This window comes from Prunus mume, linkage group LG4 (assembly GCF_029339155.1).
Source record: "Prunus mume cultivar Tortuosa linkage group LG4, ASM2933915v1, whole genome shotgun sequence".
Taxonomy (NCBI): domain Eukaryota; kingdom Viridiplantae; phylum Streptophyta; class Magnoliopsida; order Rosales; family Rosaceae; genus Prunus; species Prunus mume.
In genome coordinates, this window is record NC_142701.1 from 21116714 (window position 1) to 21137846 (window position 21133).

Here is a 21133-nt window from a genome sequence, read left to right on the forward strand (position 1 = left end):
CCTAGGAAATTTCAACCAATCCCAACCCAATCGAGGCAAATCCCTCCCCCACATTCAACACACAGCCCGCTGCAGCAACAACAGATCATATCATTATCATAGTGGTGAAGATATTGTTAGATAAGGTTGGGCGGGGGAAAGGGAAATGAAAAGAAAAAAGGAAAAGGGTTTTCAAAGTCTCAAACAAAAACTCAATACATTATTATTCTGGAGACGTGAAAAGCAGGCAACTTGTTGGCAGTGTGGACCATAATATCAGATCAGGTACGGTATATATAACAGCATAGGGTTTTTGATCAGGGGGGATGAACTTTGCATCAAACAACGTAAAATTCTATGCGAACCCATCAACTTGCTCAGTTGGGTCCTACTTTTCATATACATCCCACACCAACTATAATAATAACATCCCATATTCCATGAACCAAAAAAAGGTTGGTCCTCTCCATCTTTACTTCCTAAATAAATACACGAAAAAGGAAAGACTTCGATTCTCGTTCTCCTCTTCTCCTGAATCAAAATACCCACAAAACCTTTCAATCCATATAGTCTTTGTTTATTGAGATCAATGGATGTGTTGAATGAGAGCACAAGTGAGGCTGCAAATTCGAACAAGTTACCTTCTTCTAGGTACAAGGGAGTTGTCCCGCAACCAAATGGCAGATGGGGAGCTCAAATATACGAGAAGCACCAGCGTGTGTGGCTGGGAACCTTCAATGCCGAAGAAGAAGCTGCTAAGGCCTATGACATTGCCTCAATAAGGTTCCGAGGCCTCGAAACCATCACAAACTTCAACCAGAATCAGTTGAAGCCTTACATGGATGGTGACAACGAAACCCTTTTCTTGCAATCTCATTCCAAGGCCGAGATCGTCGACATGCTTCGAAAACACTCGTACACCAATGAGCTTGAGATGTACAAGCTCAAGCTGTTCAATGCTGGTGATGATGATGCTGCTAGGAAGAGAATTAAGTGTCACGTTAATTTGATGGAAGGTTATGATCATCAGAGGGAGTGGCTTTTCGAGAAAGTGGCGACGCCAAGCGATGTAGGGAGATTAAACCGTATGGTCATACCAAAACAACATGCAGAGAAGCATTTTCCATCGCATCTGAGTGAGGAATTATGTAAAGGGGTGCTGTTGAATTTTGAGGATGGTGAGGGGAAAGTTTGGAGGCTTCGATATTGTTATTGGAGTAGCAGTCAGAGTTATGTGTTGACGAAAGGGTGGACTCGTTTTGTGAAGGAGAAGAAGTTGAAAGCAGGGGATGTTGTTAGGTTTGAGAGATCGAGAGGGGAGGAGAAGAAGATGTTCATTGACTGTAGACCAAGAAACGTCGAGGTTTCGGGGCTCGGAGAGATGGCTAGTAGGGTTGAAGTTGAAGAGCCTTTGTCAAGGGTTCAAGAAGATGATGGAGTGGTAAGGTTGTTTGGAGTTAACATTGTGGAAACATGTAGTTGTATTGTAGACAATAACATGCGTTGGAGGCTTGGAGCAAGAATAAGTTCATAGAGCCCCATTTCCATGAAATTGGATTTGTATAAGTGTGACAAAGCTTACCATGGCAAATAGAAAGAATTTTAATTGTAGTGGGATGTTTATCTTTTTTTTCTTCTTTTTTAATCAACTAATTAAAAGATTATTATCCCATCTTTTTTATCCAAATCATCAAAATTAAGTTGTTAAAAGCAGTTTTGTTCAAATTCCGCCTCCCTCAGTATCGTTTGAATCAAACCAAGAGAAAAAAAAAATGTTGTCAGAGAGAACATCTCCCTCATCATATAAATTATTTGGTTGTTGTTCTAGTGTTCGCATCAAGCTTTTGAACAATAAAATGCCTAGAAATAATCAAAAGATTGAGGGAGTTCTTGTATTATGCTTTGGACCCGGGAGTTGACTGAAAACAGAAACTAATACCAACAAAGAAAGTTTGGAGGGCCCAACATCAATGGAACGTGTACAGAAGCTACCCACTGTTCAGTTCAATTACTATAGTGTTGTCTTGATGATAGGGAAACAGCATGTGCCTGTGGCCCTGTGCTTTTCAATACCCTAAATAATATAACAGCATCCCACACGTTTAGAAGCACTTGCTACGTGCTTTTTATGAAGTATATTAAGTGTTTTTAGAGTGTATTTGAATTTCTTATGAAAATTTTGATTATTTTATTTTATAGTTGTTGATGCAGAAAAATGGTTCAGCACTTTCCTGCGCAACTTAGTGATGTTGGGCCTTCGGTATGCTCTGGGCCTCGAGAGCACGTGATCTGTAAGATAACAAACGCTCGGAAAGACCTAGGGCATCGGTGTGGACGGACGAAGGCTCTCCGATGCTTAAGTAAGTAAGGATTTAGTAAAGTTGAACTACATATCAATAGGCAGTATGCCGTGAGTTCTGATTACCTCTATTTTGGGAATTATGCTTCTTTTATAGACATTGGGAGGTGTGCAAGTTGTGTAGAATTTCGATGTGGACTGTAGACATCGATTGTGGGCTTGCCATGTGTCCTAGAGGAGGAGGTTGCCCTAATTGTTGGATCGGTAGGTTGGGTGCCAAAGCAAGGTGCCGAAGGCTGCCATAGACCCAATCTTGTCCACGCGCCCGATTCTCATTGATTGTTCATTTTGGTATAAACAGAGTCCCCAAGTTCTCTTTCGAGAGTTCTCGAAGGGACTTGATATTCTTTCGGCGAAATGCTATCCTTCTTGTTCGGTAACTCGGTGGATGGAGGGGCTCAATCTTGGCACCGTGCATTCCGTCCGGAAGGCGACGTCGGGAGTCGAAGGTCGCATCGAGTTGATGTGCGATGGGACCGAGGGCACTTCGCCGTGCCTCGCGTCTGTCGAGTCATCCACGGATGAATTCCGTGGCGTGTGCACTCATTGGGTGCGGCGACACGCGCCGCTTGGTTTTTCGAGGCGCGTTGTGAACCATCGCCCTATAAATAAGGGTGACTCGGAAGAGATGATCACTTTGCATTTGTGAGAGAAGCGAGAGCTCTGTTGAGGCGATTTTCGACGAGCTAACGGCAATCAAGGCGATTTCGGCGAGCTAACGACAATAAAGGCGATTTTCGACGTAGTGAACGGCAATCAAGAGGTACCGTTCAGCATTCTCATTTAACTCTCTCATTTAATATTGTTCGTCGTCAGACGCCCTTCCTTGGCATGAACTAGACTGACCATAGGGTTCCGTTTGGTAGTCTAGTTGCCATATGTAGTGATATAGGGATAGGTAGCCAAGTCTTCGCATGGCCCTTAGTTTCTTTTTCCTCTTTTGTAGATGTCCGATAACGAGTCAGCTCGAGAGGAGTCATCGGAAGGTCTTCGATTCGGATAGTGAGGTCGTAGGCCCGCTGCGAGGGACGGAGAAGACACCGATGTTGAGATACTCGGTGAAGGCCCGAGCCTCCGCTCCAACTCACGGCATCGGGAAGGGGCTCATGACCCAGCCCACGCCGTTGGTCGTGGTCTATCGTGACGGTAAGCATTTTGGCTTAGATCAACACTATGAGTCCAGCGTTGGTCGCCGAAGGCCTCCACATCTAGTCATGGGAAGCGGCTAATGAACCGTCTCCCGCTCGAGGGTATCGATAATCTTCCCAGAACCCTAGGATATCGATAGGTGCCGAAGGAGCACTGTTCGGTGTAGACTACTTAGAGCCAAATAAGATCACCGAATGAGAGATCGCAAAGTACCACGCTGAGTATTGCATCCCGGATTCGGTGAGGATGAGAATCCCGGGTCCTACCGAGTCTCTTCGCAAGCGAAGGATGGCGTCGCCTTTTCACCGACGTGCTTCTCCAATGACTTGGTTGCCGCCGTAACCGGCAGTATAGAGAATATTGATGCAGATTGGCTATGCGCTAGGTCAATATAACCCTAACTTCACAGGTGGCGTTGATGGGAGTAATCTGCGTTGGCATTGCCGAGGAAAGAGAACATTCCTATGAACAATTCTCTTACCTCTATAGCATTACTAGGTCTAAGAGTGTCGACCATGGTGGCTGGGTTCAGCCAATTGCTAGAAGGCTTCAAGGCGGCCATTTTCTCGCCGTGCCGACCTCTCGAAGTCGTGGAGGAATTGACGAGTGCTCCTTTCGGCGGAGTCGCCATCGAGACAACCTATTCGCTTCACATCCCCACTAACTTCCAAATAGCTGGTAGGTTGATGTACCATTGAGTCGATTGTCGTTTCTTTATTGTGAGATCTCAACTGCTGTGTTTCTTTTGCATGTAAATTAAAGCGGTGGGTCCTACGCAGTTTGAGATTCGGCAGATCGACAGGTGAGGTTCAAGGTCCTGCCGTCGAGAGGTGTACCTCATTTTCTCTTTACTGCGAACTTGGTCGGGACTTGCCAATCATGCCGAAAGTAAGTGGACATCGTCTTTGCGTCGTCATTCATATATTCGATGCCTTACCGATCTTTTTCTCATGTAGTGACGGAAGAGAGAAAGCGCCGAGGCGAGAAGAATGAACGAATCCTCCAAGCGGCGCTGATGATGGGCCTGCAAGGAAAAGGCGAACGACAGACGGAGGCGCGATTCCGTCGGCGGGGTTGATCCGAAGATCAAACCCTTGCCGATCGCTCGAGGCAACTCAGCGCTAGGCGATGCGCTTGTGCGGCAGCAATGGCTCTACGCCGAGGCGGGAGCAGACTACCGACGCCACCTCCTCCAAGGCTGCCGGTAAAAGGCGGTGACGGTGGATTTGGAGGCGAGCGACCCCAAGTGGAGTCGGCAAGGGAGGTGATGAGGTTACCTTGTCGCCGAGGATGATGAGAACTCGGCGAAGCCAATCATGATTGCTTGTCCGTCGGCGATCCAGTTTGTGAACCATATGATCCTTGGTTCGCAAATGGAGTTGTCCGAGATCGAGGAGCGCCAAGAAGCTCTTACGGGAGGAAGCGGCGTGCCTTCTCTCGTGCCTCGGTAAGTCTTCTTCCGCTTTTTTCTTTTTGTTTTGTTTTGCCTTTACCGCTCGCATCAGATCGACTTCTCTTTGTCTTTCAGCTTCGATGGACATGTGTCTGTGCATGAGGTGGGCCATCAATGCCGCCGAGAGTGCCAAGAAGGCCTACGAGGATGGCCGGGCCAAGGTTGCCGAGGTGGCAAAGCTCTCCAAGACCACGCTCATCTCGTTAAGGATATGCAGTCGAACGGCAAGTCAAAGCTTACGGCCAAATTTGTTGAGATGACGTCGGCTCTGGAGGGTGCGCAGCTGGTGGCTAGGAAGGCCTATGAAGCAAAAGAGGCGGTGCAGGTGGCCTTGGAGGAATCAGAGCGAGCCAAGGCTTTACGGAGATCGACATCTTGCCGCCCAGAGGCGATCGAAGTTATCGCTTATCGACCGAGTTCTCCATCTTGCTGGACAAGGAGGTGGGCTCGGAGATGGAGGATCTGCTTTACCGTTTCAAGAGGTACAATCCTAGGCGAAGCTGAACCTTAACTTCATCGCCGATACTCCTCCTCTACCGGAAGGTCTCACCGATGAGATGATTGAAGACTACGAAGGGGAAGACGCTACCGAAGAGGTCCTTGCCGAAGGCTCTGCTCATGCTGAAAAAGCTCATGCCGATGCTGATATTTCATAATTTATTTAATGTATTTTTGTACCTACCATGAGGCAGTATTTCCGAACACCTTGGTGCCGAGGGCACCTTTAATTTATTTTGTTTCAGTTTTTTTTTCCTCAAGTTTTGTTCAACTACGAAGTGTTTTTACTATCGGTAGATTTTCCCGTTCAATCCTTTTAAATGCCGAGGGCTAAATAAAATGTTAATATTAAGGCACTTAGCAATCATTATACTTGCCGAGGGCTAAATAATCGATTAACCACCGAAGGCTAGTTACATAACAAATTCCTAAGTGAACCTTTAATCGGTAGGAAGTTGAAAACTAATCAAATTATTTGCCGAGGGCTAAATGATTGATTAACCGCGAAGGGTAGTAAAAGAACAACTCCCAAGTGAACCTTTAATCGGTAGGACATTGAAAACTAATCAAATTATTTGTCGAGGGCTAAGTGATTGATTAACTGCCGAAGGTTAGTAAAAGAACAACTCCCAAGTGAACCTTTAATCGGTAGGACACTGGATTTAAGTGTTTAATTGCCGAAGGCTAATCAACGATTACCATCCGAAGTAAACTTTTAACTGGTAGGAGAGTTGAACTTAGTACCTTAATTGCCGAAGGTTAAAAAGTGTTTATAAGAGTAGTATGTTGTGACCGATGGTCCCTACCATATCTTTTAAATTAACGAAATAAATAAACGCACCAAAGGTTGCGAATATATATGCCGAAGGCTTTTTTCATTAAATATTACCGAAGACAAAGATAAGTTCAGAGTTTGTTTTACAATTAAAACATGTCGTAGGCTAGGGAACTACTTGAAATAATACTTCGGATGTTCGACGTTCCAAGGATGACCGAGGGTCTTGCCGTTTGAGTCTCTAAGGCGATAGGTTCCCGATCGGAGGATGCCGATGATTTCGTAAGGTTCTTCCTAGAAAGGTTTGAGGTTCCTTCCGTGGGGTTCTTAATTGCCAGCAAGACTTTTCGTATAACTTAGTCCCCGATTTGGAAAAGAACGGGATCGACTCTTGAGTCGTAATCTTGAGAGACGCGCTGTTTGTAAGCTTCTCCGAAGGTTGGCTTGCGCCGGCGTTCTTCAATCAGGTCGAGGCTTAAAGCGAGTGCTTCCTCGTTCGCCTTTGGAGTAAAGGTTTTCGTTCGTAGGAAGGCTCGCCGATCTCCACAGGACTACCGCTTCGAACCAAGACGAGAGAAAAGGGGTTTCCCGGTTGCCGTTCGGTAGGATGTCCGAATGGCCCATAATGCTTCGAAGCTTCTCACCAAGCTCTTTGGCTTTGTCAAGATGTCGCTTCAATAGCTTCTTGATGATTTTGTTTATTGCTTCGACATGACCGCTCATGGGGTGGGCGGGAAGCAAAAACATATTGATCTTGAGGCGAGTGCAAACCGCTCAAGACTTCGAATCAAATCGCTCGCCATTGTCGGTGATGATTGCATAGGGATACCGAATCGGCAAATGTGGGTCCGATGAAGTCCTTCATTCTCGTTTCCGTTATAGTTGCTAGAGCTTCGGTCTCTACACATTTGGTGAAGTAATCAACGGCAACTACGACATATTTGACTCGCCTTTGCCTTGCGGCATCAAATCGATCAAGTCCAGTCCCTATTGGGCAAAAGGCTATGGGCTTACGATCAGCGTTAAGGGTTCAGTAGGGATGTGAGGTACATTACCGAACCTGGCATTTGTCGACTTCTTCACTAACGTGTTTGCATCTTAGTGCAAAGTTGGCAAGAATACCCTTGCCGAAAGGCCTTATGTGCCGATGATCGGAACGGTAATGATCACCGATACTCCACCGTGGATTTCGAAGACTTAGTCCCTTGTCCGTAATGATGCATTTCGTGCACGGTGCAAGATAGCCTCGTTTGTACAAGACGCCATTGATGATGTGTATCTTGTCAATCGCATCCGTAGCTTCGGGCTCGAGACTTATCGGTGGGCATAGTTTGGCCGTCAAGAAAGCATAGATTGAGATATTCATGTGTCTTCGCATGCAAGTACATACTTCAGACTTCCGTGCTTGGTCGGGATAGTATCTCCACCGCACCTTCCTTCCGACCTTGTCGCTTATTGCCGGCTAAACGTGAGAGTGCATCGGCGTGATCGCTCGATCCGGGATCCGCCAATCTCGTAGGCCTGTAATTTTGTAGGAGTTGGTGGGCCGATAAGTAGGTTGACATAGAGGCATCATTGGCTGCAAAGTCTGCCGTTATCCGATTCATTATGAGCGGGAGTCACTATGAATGCTGATTTGTTTTGCGCTCATGCTCTTGGCTAGTCGAAGGCCAGCCAAGAAAGCCTCATACTTTGCCTCATTGTTGGAGGTTCGAAGTTGAATCAAATGGCATACTCAACCTTGGCTCCGTCTCGAGTAGTCAACACCACAGCTCCACAACCTTGTTGATTAGAAGAGCCATCGACATGCAGAATCCATACAGAACGGAAGAATCAAGGCGTTCGGTATTCTGCATTTCTGGTTTTCAAGTATCGTCAAATGACAGTTACGTAGTACCGCAGTATAAGCTTGAAATGAAGTCGCAATCGACCCTTCTCTGCAGGCTCGGGCTTGAATTGTATACCAAATTCTTCAAGCTCAATCGCTCATTTTACCAATCGACCGGATGTTTCGGCTTTTGGAATACCGCCGAATGGGTTGATTGGTCGAACCGTGATCTCGGCGCTTAGAAGTATAGGCGAGCCTTCGAGCCGAGACGACGAGGGCTATAGCTAGCTCCAAGGAAGGAAACCAAGCTCTGCGCTCTGCAGCGCCTTGTCGACATAGAAGATCGGTAGTTCTCGCTTTCTCCGCTTCCGTATCAACACTAAGTTAACGGCAGTCGGATACCGAAAGGTAGAGAAGGAGAACTTCTCCAGGAAGTGGTTTTGACAATAGTGGTGCCTTGCTTATGAAGTTCTATAGGTCTTGAAATGCCTTGTCACATTTGGCGATCCACGCAATATGCTGTTTGCCCCATTTCAAGACTTTAAAGAACGGTACACATTTATCGATAGCCTTGGAGATGAAGCGGGTTAAGGCAGCGACACGCCCAAGAAGGCTCTGAATGTCCTTATGCATTTTTGGCCTCTCCATGTCGATTATGGCCTTGATTTTCTCGGGATTTGCTTCGATCCCTCTTTGACTGATCATGAACCCAAGAAACTTACCTGAAGACACACCGAAGGCGCACTTTGTTGGGTTTAGTCTCATTCGTAATCCTTTAGTATACCGAACATAAGGGCCAAGTTTTCCAGATGCTCCCTGCCGTTCGGCTTTTCACCAACATGTCATCGACATACACCTCCATAATGCTGCCGATGTGTTTGGCGAAAATTCAGTTGACAAGCCTTTGATATGTTTCCGCGTTTTTCAGCCGAATGGCATGACGTTGTAAGCAAGACAATCCACGGTCGCGATGAATGCGTAATGCTCGTTGTCGGCAAAGTGTATGAATATCCGTTGTATCCTCGAATAGGCGTCCATGAAGCTGAGCGATTCATAATCGCTATTGCATTCAATGAGCAGTCGATCCTAGGTAACGGAAGCTATCTTTCAGACATGCCTTGTTCAGTCAGTGTAATCTTGGCACATTCGCCATTTGCCCTTGGGTTTCCAAACCATTACCGAATTGGCAAGCCATACAGGGTATGTAGCTTTTGATAAAGCCGATGGCTTTTAGTTTGTCAACTTCGGTACGCATGACCTCATACCGCTTGGCATCGTACGAACGACGCCCGCATGAAGGGCTTATAGGCGGGAGATGCTAAGTTTATGGTGATGACGCGTCGAGATATGCCCGCATGTCCTCATAGGACCAGGAAATACTTCCGTGTGATGCCGTAAGAACTCGAAACTACGCTCGGCGGTGGGGTTGAGTGTGGTGCCAATCTTCACGCACCATTCGGATGCTCTTCATTCGAGCATTCGCATTTCAGCCTTAGGCAGTTACGCTTGCGGCGTTAGCGTGTCCTCCCTTGGGTCGTCTATGGACTGCTACCGCTCGGTACCCCTTGCACACCATCGCTTCCATCGAGGTTTGCAAGCTACCGACTTCGTGGTCGCCGATAGCACTTCGCGCCGAGCCGATCTCCTGACAGGGGCTGCGTTGCATGTTGGGAATTTCATCAGCAATATGTGGGGACAGTGCGCTTTGATTCTAGTGAGTGTCGTCCGTCCTACGATGACGCGTCGTATGCCATGGGGCGACGGCGAGAAATCGATCATAAGTCATTGTTTTTCGATGGGCAACGCCGAAGGCAATGGGTAGACTAACACCGCTGATCGGGCCGACCAGATCCTGGAGAAACTAAGTAAATGTGTTATCCGTCGATTGACCATACTGCCGGCAATTTTCAATCCTCTGAATGCATCAGAAAAATTACATTTACCAAGCTTTTGTCGATAAGTACCCTTCCAACATCGTAATCGCGATTTCATTTCGAATAATCATGGGTTGTCATGGGGTAAATGATATTTTGTTCCTCCTCTTCACAAAACGTGATGGGCTCTCATCCTACCTTTGGAACCTTACGGTGCCGGTCGCGTCTATGCCGAGATTTAAGCGGTAGTGCGCAGCCCGCATACCGTTTCGACGGTTAGATGGTCCGCGAGTGGGGCCTCTGGCGATGGTGCCGATCATGTTTATCGCTGATTTGCATTCGGACCGCTCTGCGGTGGTCCAGCGATGTATCGATCCAATTTCCCTCCCGAATCGTTTGACGATTTTCCTCGCACTTATGCAGTCTTGGTGTTATGACTATTATCTGGTGGTATCGGTAGAATTTGCCCGTATCCCGATTATCCCTGCCGATTAGGTTTTCGGTGATTCGGCCGGTATGATTTCTTGCTCATTTATCAATACGGCCGTATGTGGTATTCAACAAGGTGAATACTTCATGAGCGCGATCTTGATTCGGTAGTGGCGCACGGTGGTCATTGCAACCGTATTTTCCTCATCCTTTCTTAGAGCCACCCTGCCGATTATCACAGCTTGTCCTTCCATTTGTGTCCGCCGAGGGTTCGTCAGTTCTCCTAGGGGCATACGGTGATCCTTTTCCGGATAGCTATTCAAGGTGGTTCCTCCCGCCGAGCCGAAGGTCCGGACTTTGAGTTGAAATATTCACCTTGGCGGAATTGCCGCTTGTTCATATTCGGGTCATAGGTGCGCTAGTTGCTACCGTGCACGAGGTACTAAAAGTGCGAGGACCGAATGCCACTCTTGAAGGCACCGAAGCTGCCATGTCCTCTGCGGACATCTCGGTATTCGTGGATCAAGCGTGCACCGTATTCTCGTAAGGGCTCGTCTCTCTCTGCCGAATTGTGTACAGATCATCGGCAGAGTCTGACGGTCTGTCTGGATTATAAAGTGATTGAGGAAAATCTGTTTCACTCGTCGAAGGAGTCCACCATTTCGTTCCAATCGGTAGAACCAATTCAATGCCGCCTCGTAAGCGCGGACGAAAATAGCAGCATTGCCTTTCGTCATCGGGCCCCTTACATCCTATTGCCGATTGGAAGGAGTGAAGATGCGTTAAGGGTCTTCCACCCCTGTGTAGAATGGTATACGAGAGGTTGTATGTCTCTAACTGCCGTGAGCGCTTGATATGTTCGAAGAATGGTCCCGGTCGTAGCTTTCCCCCTGGTTCTGAAGCGAACTCGGTCGCTTTCCATCTTCCAACTTTCGGAAGAGAAGTCGGATGAAAGGATTTCGACTCGGATTTCGAATCGTAGTCTTCCAAATGTTTTTGGGGGCTTACGGGCCTAACCTTCGAGTAACTCATTGGCGTTGTCGAACGGTAGGTGGAGCTAGTCTTGGAAATGACATACTCGGAATCGACTCTTCGTGAATCGTAAGCCCGAGCCTTTCGAATCGGTGACTTATTTCCCGTGGCTTTCAACCTTGAGTCTCGGAGTTTTGCGTTGATCCCGATTGGAGATCTCTGCTGTTCGGCCTCCTTGTCGCTGATCCGATGCCGCAATCGACATAAACTTTCTTCAATATGTGCGGCCGGTCCCGGTGCGTGAACTACCAATCGCTTGGAGGCGCAGCGCGCTTTGCCCTCTTCTTACCTTTCTTGTGCCGACTAGAGTCCGCAGCTCGGGACGATTGGGTTGTTTGAATGGTTTGCGTTTGCTATTGATTGAGCAGTTCTGGGTTTCATCCACTTTGGACGAAAGAAAGTTGTTGTGTTATTGCAACTTAGCCACGCCCCGCCGAATGGAGGTTATCGAGCCGAAGCTCGGCCGGCAATGAGTTGCATAATGGGCGAATTGCCGAACGGAGTGCATGAGGGCGGGCTAAGCTTCGCTCTACTTTCCGAACGGTGGCCTTTCTTCGGGCAAAAATATACCTGAAGTGGTCCCCATGTGTTTTTTAGGGATGGTGGGTTGGTTCGGATCGTATTCCCACAGACGGCGTCAAACCGCTGACGCAGAAAAATGGTTTGGCACTTTCCGCGCAACTTAGTGATATTGGGCCTTCGATATGCTCTGGCCTCGGTAGAGCGCGTGATCCGCAAGATAACAAACGCCAAGATAAGACCTAGGGCACCGGTGTGCAGACGGCCGAAGGCTCTCCGATACTTAAGTAAGTAATTTAGTAAAGTTGAACTACAGATCAATAGGCAGATGCCGTGAGTTTTGACCACCTCCATTTTGGGGAATTGTGCTTCTTTTATAGACATTGGGAGTTGTGCAAGTTGTGTAGAATTTCGATGTGAGACTGTAGACATCGATTGTGGGCTTGCCACGTGTCCTAGAGGAGGAGGTTGCCCTAATAGTTGGATCGGTAGGTTAGGTGCCGAAGGCTGCCATAGACCCAATCTTGTCCATGTGTCCGATTCTCATTGGCTGTTCATTTTGGTATAAACAATAGTAAAAGTGCTTTTGTTAGAACCTGTTTATAAGAAGAAATTGTTCCTTAAAGAAGCAGTCTCAAATGAGCCCTAAGCATATAGAAAGAATTAAGTATTTTTAAAAGGAAAAAACGCTTATATTTATAGAAAGAAGTAAAATATAACCATATATTTTTGGCTTGTGAATCTTGTTGGGGTTCAAATTAAGAAAAGGCAAAGAGAAACTTGTAGCAATCACAGATTATTATGTGAAGAGGTTGTAAGTTAATAGCATTATGGGCATGTATGTGGTAAATATGAGAGTGTTGTGTGATGCGACATGGGATGGGATGGGTGTTAGGTTTGGGTTTTTGTTTGTTTTTGAGTACAGAGACACCCATCAATGGTGACTTTTTAAACTTTGAAGTTTGGTTTGGTTTGTTTGATACTTCCAACTTTCTTTTGGTTTAGGGTTTTTGGATAGAGTTACTTTATTTTATCTTTTTCCTTGTAGCAAATCACCCTTAACAAATATAAAAAATAATAAAATAATAAAATAATAAAAAAGAGGAAATGCGCATCCAGGGAATCGAACCCTGGTCAGTACCGTGGGAGGGTACTATGATACCACTACACCAGATGCGCTTGCTTGTCCTTTTAATTAGCAAAAGTTTAAATACTAACAATCCCTTTTTTTTAGTTTGGATCATATACGACAATAACTTCGAAATGCCTAGCCCAATCCCTAGAGTGACTAGAATGAGGGGTTATAATGAAAATTTGCAGTCGTTCTGATAGAAACCAAAAGCCTTTCAGAAGCCCAACTCTCCATTTCTTCACTTTGTTTATGGATTCATTCAACCCAAGACCGTTCGAACTCTTTGACTGGTTGGTCTTCATGTGAGGCTCCACCGGCCATCTGACAAATCCGCATTTACTCCTTACAATGAAAGTTCCGCACTTTCCTTCCACATTCCAACGTCTCCATCCAACCACATGTTCATCTCCTCATTTCACATTTTTATGAAGACTCATTGACTTCACCGACCATCCATTTCTATACCCCCAAAAAAACCCACGCGATCAAATTCCACCATTGACTGAAATTGAATCCTTCCCTCTATATAAATAAACACCCTTCTCCTTCTTTCTTCACAACCCATCTCTACATCTTCTCCTTCATCCTTTCCAATTCCCATTGAGAGAAGAACAATACACTCTGCAAACTACAATGGCCTGCTCAAGCGCTTCAAGACCCAGTTAGTGTTTTTTCCCCATTAATTTTTCATTCATAACAATCTCCTTGGTATATGGTTGAGTTGATTTGATCCCCGTGTGTTGATAATTGTTTTTGGGTAAATGTTGTTGTTTCTGCAGCCAAAGTTCAAGAACTCCATGTCTATGAGATCAATGAGAGAGACCGCGCAAGCCCTGCATATCTCAGTTTAAGCCAGAAACCTGTTAATTCTCTTGGAGACCTCGTCCCCTTCACTAACAAAGTAATTTAATTCATTGTTTCTTATTATATATTAATATATGTAGCAATAATTTCTTGTGGGTTAGTGCTAAATTTACAAATGTAATTGCAGATATATACTGGGGATCTTCAGAAACGCTTGGGAGTGACAGCAGGCATCTGCATTTTGATCGAGAACAAGCCGGAGAAGAAAGGTGATCGATATGAAGCTATTTACAGCTTCTATTTTGGAGACTATGGTCACATTTCAGTTCAAGGACCTTATTTGACCTACGAGGACACGTATCTGGCTGTGACTGGTGGCTCTGGGATCTTTGAAGGAGTGTTCGGGCAGGTGAAGCTGCACCAGATTGTGTTCCCTTTCAAGATCCTCTACACTTTTTACCTCAAGGGGATTGAGGATTTGCCTGAGGAGCTTACTGCTGTGAAGCTTGTGGAACCAAGCCCTGCTGTTGAGCCCAGCCCTGCTGCCAAGGCTTGTGAGCCTCAAGCCACCGTCTCCAACTTCACCAACTAATACTAATAACCACAAGCTTCTTGCTGCCTCTAGCTTTTTGTGGGTTGAATTGGAGTTATGTTGTCAGATGGTGCAGTATTTTTATTTTATTGATAAATAATTTATTATCTGTGTTTAGTGTATTTGAAGACAATGTAATGATCAGTGGTTTATACGATGACAATGCTTTGCTTAACTATGTTTTGTTTACTCTATACACAACTAAATCTTTGTAATTTGAAGACATAAACACAGAACTGTGTTTTGTTTTTCTTTTTTGCCGTGGTTTAAAACTCATTTTTGTTTTTTGGGTTATATGAAGTGCCAAAGCTCAAAAGAATATGACCAAACAAAAGCCCGGGATGGGAATATGAACAAGTCCATTAGAACTAACAAAGAAGCAGGTTGATCATTGTTTGGAGGACTCGAAACTAGAACCTGTACTTGAAGTGTCACTAGTTTACAGAAAGAATCCTGCACGGATGATATTTGTAAATTATTGATGTGGCGTGATATAAAATACGGGTAACTCAATTTAACACAAAAAGCACGTTAACCTAATGGAAATATTTTGGTTCATCATTTTAACGTAAGGTGTATTTTCACAACGCTTCTTAGTACTTGACATGTGTTCATAGACATTACCATATTCAACTTTTTATTTTGTATGTATGGAATCATGGTTATTCATACAGACACGTATCAAGTGTTGAAAAGAGTGATGAAGATGCATCTTTGGTTAAAGCGGTGAGTAAAAATTCTCTCTTAAAACTAATAGATATTTGAAGAGACAGAGTTTTGTTGTACCAATTTTGGTATAAATTTAAGCCCTTTTTTCTTCTCATGCTTTCTCCTATTATTGTGTTCAAAGAATTGTTTTCGAAGTTAAAAAGGAAAAAAATCCCTAAACCTGAGTAATGCGGACATCATGACAATAAACAATTTGTACTAATCCAGGATTAGCAAATTGACATCCAATCCAAAAGCTTTTAGACTTCTTTGCAACAGTTTAATAATCATACCTTTGGATCTGTCGTCAAGTCTGAAAGCCTCCCCAAAAACCAAACCAAAACCAAACCTGACTCAAAGAAGAACAAAAATACAAGACAATGCTCCTCTTGTTCCTCCTACACCATTGCAATATCTTCTAACACAGACTACAAATAACTCAACACAACACAAGACAACAAAAAATCTCAGACAGTTGTGCTGTTATTGGGTCATCTTCAGTCTTCTTCTAATGGTTGTTGTCCAAGCTTCAAAGCTCAGGCTCCCCAACCCTTCCCTCTCTTCCCCTAACATAACCTCCCTCCTCTTTGAGCCCCATTCTCTCTCTCTAGCCTCATGCACTCTGACTCCACTCTATCTCTCTACCCTTCTATCTCCCCTCTTGCCCTCTCATCTCTCCCTCCTCCTCAAACCCTAATTGCTCCTCCCTCTTCTTCCTCCACCTTCCTCCTCCTCCAAAAAACCCTAACCCCAATACTCGCGTTCTATTCATTGTCTCGGGTCCTTCTAGAGGTGGGTCTCAGGTCCTGCTCAGGTTTTATATTTTGCACAAGCAGAAGCAATTTGTGAGAGCTCAAGTTGTTTGCACTCAGAAAGAGCTTCAATTTGATCAGAAATTGGGGGTTTGGTTGATGCTCACCATGGAGTTTCGATTAAGCTTGCCGGGTCGGTCAATTTCTTCGCCATGTACTCTGTTTCTAGCTCAAAGATTTGGGTTTTCGCTGTGAAATCGATTGATAATGACGATAATGATGATGACGATGGGGTGGTTGTGAAGTTGATGAGGTGTGCTGTGATTGAGTGTTGCAAGCTTGTTTGGTCGATTAGCATTTCTTTTGGGTTCTTGATCTTAGGAGAAGATAACGGAGTTAGGGTTTTCAATTTGAGGCAGCTTGTTAAAGGGCGGGTTCGAAAGGCCAAACTTTTGAATTCGAGTTCGAAAACCGAGGGTCGAAATTTGTGTTTGCCTAATGGGGTGATTGGTGACCATGCCCATAGTGATTTGGGGGATAAGGGAAATAAATATGGAGGCGGAAAATTCCATGGAACTTCGGAGATACCTTGCAATGGGGACTTGTGTGGGAAGAACGATAGGAATTATGTTTCTGGTAAGTATGCAAATTTTCGGTTTTGCTTTTACTTTTGCTGATGTTACCTGTGTGCAGAAAATGCAAAGCAAACGTTCTTTGTGTGTTTACGAAATATATCCATTGCTCCTTGTTGAGTTAGTACTTAATTGAGTTGTTAGCGGAACTTTATGATCAAACCTGTTGCAAAGTGAAAGCAATATGTCATACATTGGTCTTCTAAGGATGGCAGAACTTAAGCAAGATCCTATTGGTGTTATGATAACAACTATGGCCATACAACCAATGAGGATAGTTTAACCCCCTGTTAACTGTGTTTTACTCCAGGCCTCTTTAAGGATACGCTTATTTATAGTTTGTTTGTGTACCTTAGGTTGTGTCTTGATAATTGGATCTATCCTCGTTATGTTTGTGGGACATTTGTGCAACAATTTCAGTGTGTTTAGACATTTATTTTACCTAAATTTTAAAATATCTCCAGAGTTATTGACGTATGCTGAACTATAGCAGGAATTTTTTGGTTATAAAAATGGGATTTACTTAATGTATCTATAGGACTTGCTATGTATACACATACAGTCATATTGATTTTCTTATGAAGTGCCTATTTGGTATACTTGTTGAAATAGGGAAAATAAATAAATATTTACTCATAAATGAATACGCTTGCATATAAGATATATTGTTTGCATATGATGGAAAAGAATAAACTTTCATGGCTGGAAGGTTGCTGAATTCCATATTGCTGTGCCAGGAATACACAAGCAGCAGCTACTTTTGACAGTTTGGGGGTTCAAGGGTCATGTTTGATGGTGGGAAGTATTTAATAGTAGGGGTTCTTATTGGAAAACTAAATAAAGAAATAAATGAGGTTGGCTGCTCTTCAGTCCACAATTTTCAGTCATGGCTTAAATTTAGGCTTCATGATGTTGAAAGATTCGTATGCATAGGCATCCACTGGTTGCATCATAATGACTATCTGGATATATTTTGTAAAACTAAATAGCTAGTAAGATGAGATAAAGATCCTCTAGTAAATTAATGCACACTCTCTAAAGATAGAAGTTGGAGAATATCCTTTTAAGTGGACGGCTTCTATGTTTTATGCAAATGTGTAAGTAACAAGGTATTATTGTTGATCAAGTGAGTGAATAATGTGATCCTTAATTTATTAATAGTTCAAGCTATCTCAAAGATTGTGATTTGGATTTAAAGTGGCCTACCATGATTGGCCTAGCTAAGTAGTCCTATATTACCTTGTTGAAATCTTGTTATTTGGACTAAAATTTTGAGTTTAATATTAGTTAACAGATATACAAGTTAAAATGAAAATTTATTGGGTTTTTGGGTGTTCTAGCTACTATTAAAGTGTCATGATCACTTTATGTCTTTAACCCATATAATATGCTTGTGGACCAGCATATCCATTCTTGTACCTTATTGATCCTTATGGAAAAATTCTTGTCTTAATGGTTATACACAACCTCTCTCTCTCTCTCTCTCTCACACACACACACACACACACACACAATAACTGGTCACATGACAAGCACATGATGGTTTAAATGTGAGCGGAGGGGTTGTATTGTATACACAATTTTTTCCATCATATGTTGTAACATGTAACTTTAGTTTATTGACTTTAGTTGGGCCTGTTTCTTGCACGTGCACTACTTGTAACATATTTATATGTTTATCTGTTATCTGCACTGACAAATTGCTTTTAGGTATTTCTTTTTTACCAGGACATGGGTGCTACTCATTTAAGCAAGGTGCTGTCCTTGGGTTAAAATCATAAGCATGCCTCTAGATGGTAAATCACTGATTAGAAAAATAACTTCAGTTAGGGACTGTGTTGTATTTCTTGTCATCCAATTGCAATCTCTAGCTCTTGACTGATTGCCAGCCTTGACCCCCTAAAAATTTATCTACCTTAGGGCAGATATACCTCTGCAGTATGGCCACCAGATAATTACACATTTCTATTTTAGATGGAAGTGGCTTCCATTGCTTCTTGGTACTATATTCATATGAACTTGTATTGTCCTTCGCTGTTTGACTAGTGCCACTAACGGTGTGTTGAACCTTGCAGCCAAGCAGCGGTCAGTTAAATTGAAACAAGACTCACCTGAAGAGGGAGTGTGTTTTGTGACATTCAAGGGCAAGGAGTTTGAAACCTCAAAATCGACAAGAATGATACCAGCTAAGGCAATCTCCATTGAGGCACTGTCCCCCAACAAATTTTTAATCTTGGATTCAAATGGAGCTTTACGCATTTTGCACATCTCCAGCCCTGTACTTGGATCAAATATAACTTCTTACTTGCGGGAGTTGCCTCACATTATGAAAGTGCAAAAGCTGGCTGTTCTTCCTGATATAGCTTCAAGTATGCATCTCCTACCCCTTTCTTTTTAATTATTTTGCAGATGCTTACATGTTGGAAGCTGAAGGTGGATTTGCAATTGAGTAATTCCCTGTATTAATGGAACAATAGAACTTGATGATCTTAATGTGGGGATACTGCTGGGTTGTGTAGCTTGGTCTGTGTTTTTATGAGTGAAACATTTAATGTTATGGTAGTTCATCTAAATTTTAGACATATGCCTCTTGACCATAGCTTCAACCATGAGGTCACTTTTCACTATATCACTACCCACTGAAACTTAAAAATTTTGCCATCATTTTGCAGGAACTCAATCTGTTTGGGCTTCAGATGGATACAATTCTGTGCACATCATGTTAGCATCTGACATGGATAATGCGGTTAACGAAAATGATAGAAATGATAGTGAGGAAAAGTTGATTCATATCTCAGGTATCCATTTTCCCATAATTTTCTAGTTAAATTTAATGCATTTTAATTTCAGATTATGTCACATCTTTCTTCCTAACATGTCAAAGAAACTTACATGTGTTTTCAATAATTTTATGAGGTTGCAATTTATCCTCATCAGTGGAGTTCTATGATGGTGCAAACTTGTTCATCAAGCATTTGAACCCAACGATCAAATTTAGTTGGGGTCATATGCCCCTTTCTGGATTTAGTTTCCAGTATTTTGCACTGACTTTCTGTTTTCTGTGCTAGTTGTTCTCACAATTTTTGCTAGCGAAAAGATTCAAGATCTTATTCCGTTGGCTGCAAATGCTATTTTGATTCTTGGCCAAGGTAACATGTGGTTTTCTTTTTTTCATTTAGACTTACTTTGTGTACAATAAGTGTTACCTGGACTTCAAATATAGATAAATAGGCTAATTGGCATCATGCATCGGTTCAATTAACCATGTAGAAATTTTTTCTTATTGTTGAAACTAAATTTTTTAAATTGAAACTGCTGGAAATCTGATATCATAAGTTTTATAAACATGATGTTGGCTAAGCAGATGTTATGTGTCGTTTGTGGTCAAGAATTTTGTTCTAAATTGGATATCATAATTATTTTCATTATGCAAGTATCACATGGAGTATAAAACTTAATATCCCCTCTCTCATCTTATTTATTTTATCTTATTTATTCCTTTTATTTCTGTTGATGTTTATCCCTCTTAAGCAGGAAACTTATACACCTATGCGATTTCTTGAAGTTGCATAGCTATAACCGCCTTTTCTACTGGTGAGCAGCTTGTCTTAAATTTATGCCCTCTAATATATTTTTTCTGTGGATATGATTTTAAGCTGGTTTCTTTGTAGGACTTCTGAAATCCAGGCCTTGTTAAATGAGCTCTGCCAGTTTGATTGAGGTCCTGGAGAAATGTTCTATGTAAACAGTGAGTGTTGGAACTATAAGTTGTCAACTTGTCATGTATAGTCTGTATTTTAGTATGGAGTCTGAACTCATATTTTGATTTTGAAGGTGCCCTTGTGTTGCTTGATTACCATGGTCCCATGCCTCGTTTGTGTTACTGAAGTCAGGAGCTGCAGTTTCCTTATCAATCTAGAAGTGGTTAAGACTTTGAGAATGCTGAGCTCTTGAAGGTATGTAAGATCATAGAAGTTTTTTGGTATTTGTGTTTGGATTTAAAGAAGGCTTGCCATCCATGGTAACCCAATAACATTGATTGGAAGAAGGTTGTGGACTGGTCTGGTTTGAATTTGGTATTGATTTCTTAAGTCTCTTGTCACTGGTTGGTTTGAGCTCATCAAATCTTTTACCCCTATTTTAGGTAGTATGGAATCGGGACCAGTTGGGTGCCTGTCATTGCTTTCCACATTCTAAAGGTTGATTGTTTCAGCAACTGAAAGCCACTTCTGTTGTTCAACCTAACTCCACGAGCTGCAACTTTTGTCATATGTGAACGTATTGGGTGTGGGTTCTCCGTGTTGCCTCATGTGGTGCATGTCTATTCTACGGTTGTCAGGTGGAGAATTGAACCTGCATTCGACCGAAGGTCAATAAACCCATGAGACGGCTTGCAGGATAGCGTCTGATATGGATGAAACTCCAGACATTCTGAGACTTTGAGTTCTTAGAGCTTGTAATGTCTGTAATAACGTTCACCGACACATATTAACTGGGTGAATGCCCATGGTTATTTTTTCTGTTGAACTTATATGCTTGTGATTTTGTCTGGTGCGCTTTCAGAATTGATGGAAAGGAAAATCTATAGGTTGTTAGAACTCTGTTTGCCTTCATAGCT

The 21133-nt window shown here is 43.3% G+C and overlaps 1 protein-coding gene, 1 non-coding gene and 2 pseudogenes across 4 annotated transcripts; 3 read left to right on the forward strand and 1 right to left on the reverse strand.

Annotated features, from left to right (window-relative positions):
* The first annotated feature begins 352 nt into the window (after positions 1–352).
* On the forward strand, positions 353–1590 carry LOC103329663 (AP2/ERF and B3 domain-containing transcription repressor RAV2 pseudogene; annotated as a pseudogene). The gene has a single exon (XR_016126218.1). The product of XR_016126218.1 is annotated as an AP2/ERF and B3 domain-containing transcription repressor RAV2 pseudogene (transcript).
* Positions 1591–13003: 11413 nt separating this feature from the next.
* TRNAG-CCC (transfer RNA glycine (anticodon CCC)) lies at positions 13004–13074 on the reverse strand. Its single transcript has one exon. It is a non-coding gene; the product is annotated as a tRNA-Gly (tRNA).
* A 397-nt stretch (positions 13075–13471) lies between these two features.
* On the forward strand, positions 13472–14598 carry LOC103329664 (allene oxide cyclase, chloroplastic-like). The gene is made up of 3 exons (XM_008232162.3): positions 13472–13688; positions 13807–13928; positions 14019–14598. The coding sequence occupies exons 1-3, from the start codon at positions 13661–13663 to the stop codon at positions 14421–14423; spliced, it is 555 nt and encodes a 184-aa protein (XP_008230384.1). The 5' UTR covers positions 13472–13660; the 3' UTR covers positions 14424–14598.
* A 729-nt stretch (positions 14599–15327) lies between these two features.
* Positions 15328–21113, forward strand: LOC103329665 (uncharacterized; annotated as a pseudogene). The gene is made up of 9 exons (XR_016126065.1): positions 15328–16519; positions 18226–18270; positions 18591–18884; positions 19188–19313; positions 19584–19664; positions 20050–20109; positions 20187–20263; positions 20350–20471; positions 20660–21113. The product of XR_016126065.1 is annotated as an uncharacterized LOC103329665 (transcript).
* The last annotated feature ends 20 nt before the right edge of the window (positions 21114–21133 follow it).

Bases quoted from the DNA above. Each gene is read 5' to 3' on its own strand.
- LOC103329664 (XM_008232162.3), top strand. From the start codon at position 13,661: ATGGCCTGCTCAAGCGCTTCAAGACCCA. The intron at 13,689-13,806 runs GTTAGTGTTTTT...TTGTTTCTGCAG, and splicing joins CTCAAGCGCTTCAAGACCCA to CCAAAGTTCAAGAACTCCAT. The intron at 13,929-14,018 runs GTAATTTAATTC...ATGTAATTGCAG, and splicing joins TCGTCCCCTTCACTAACAAA to ATATATACTGGGGATCTTCA.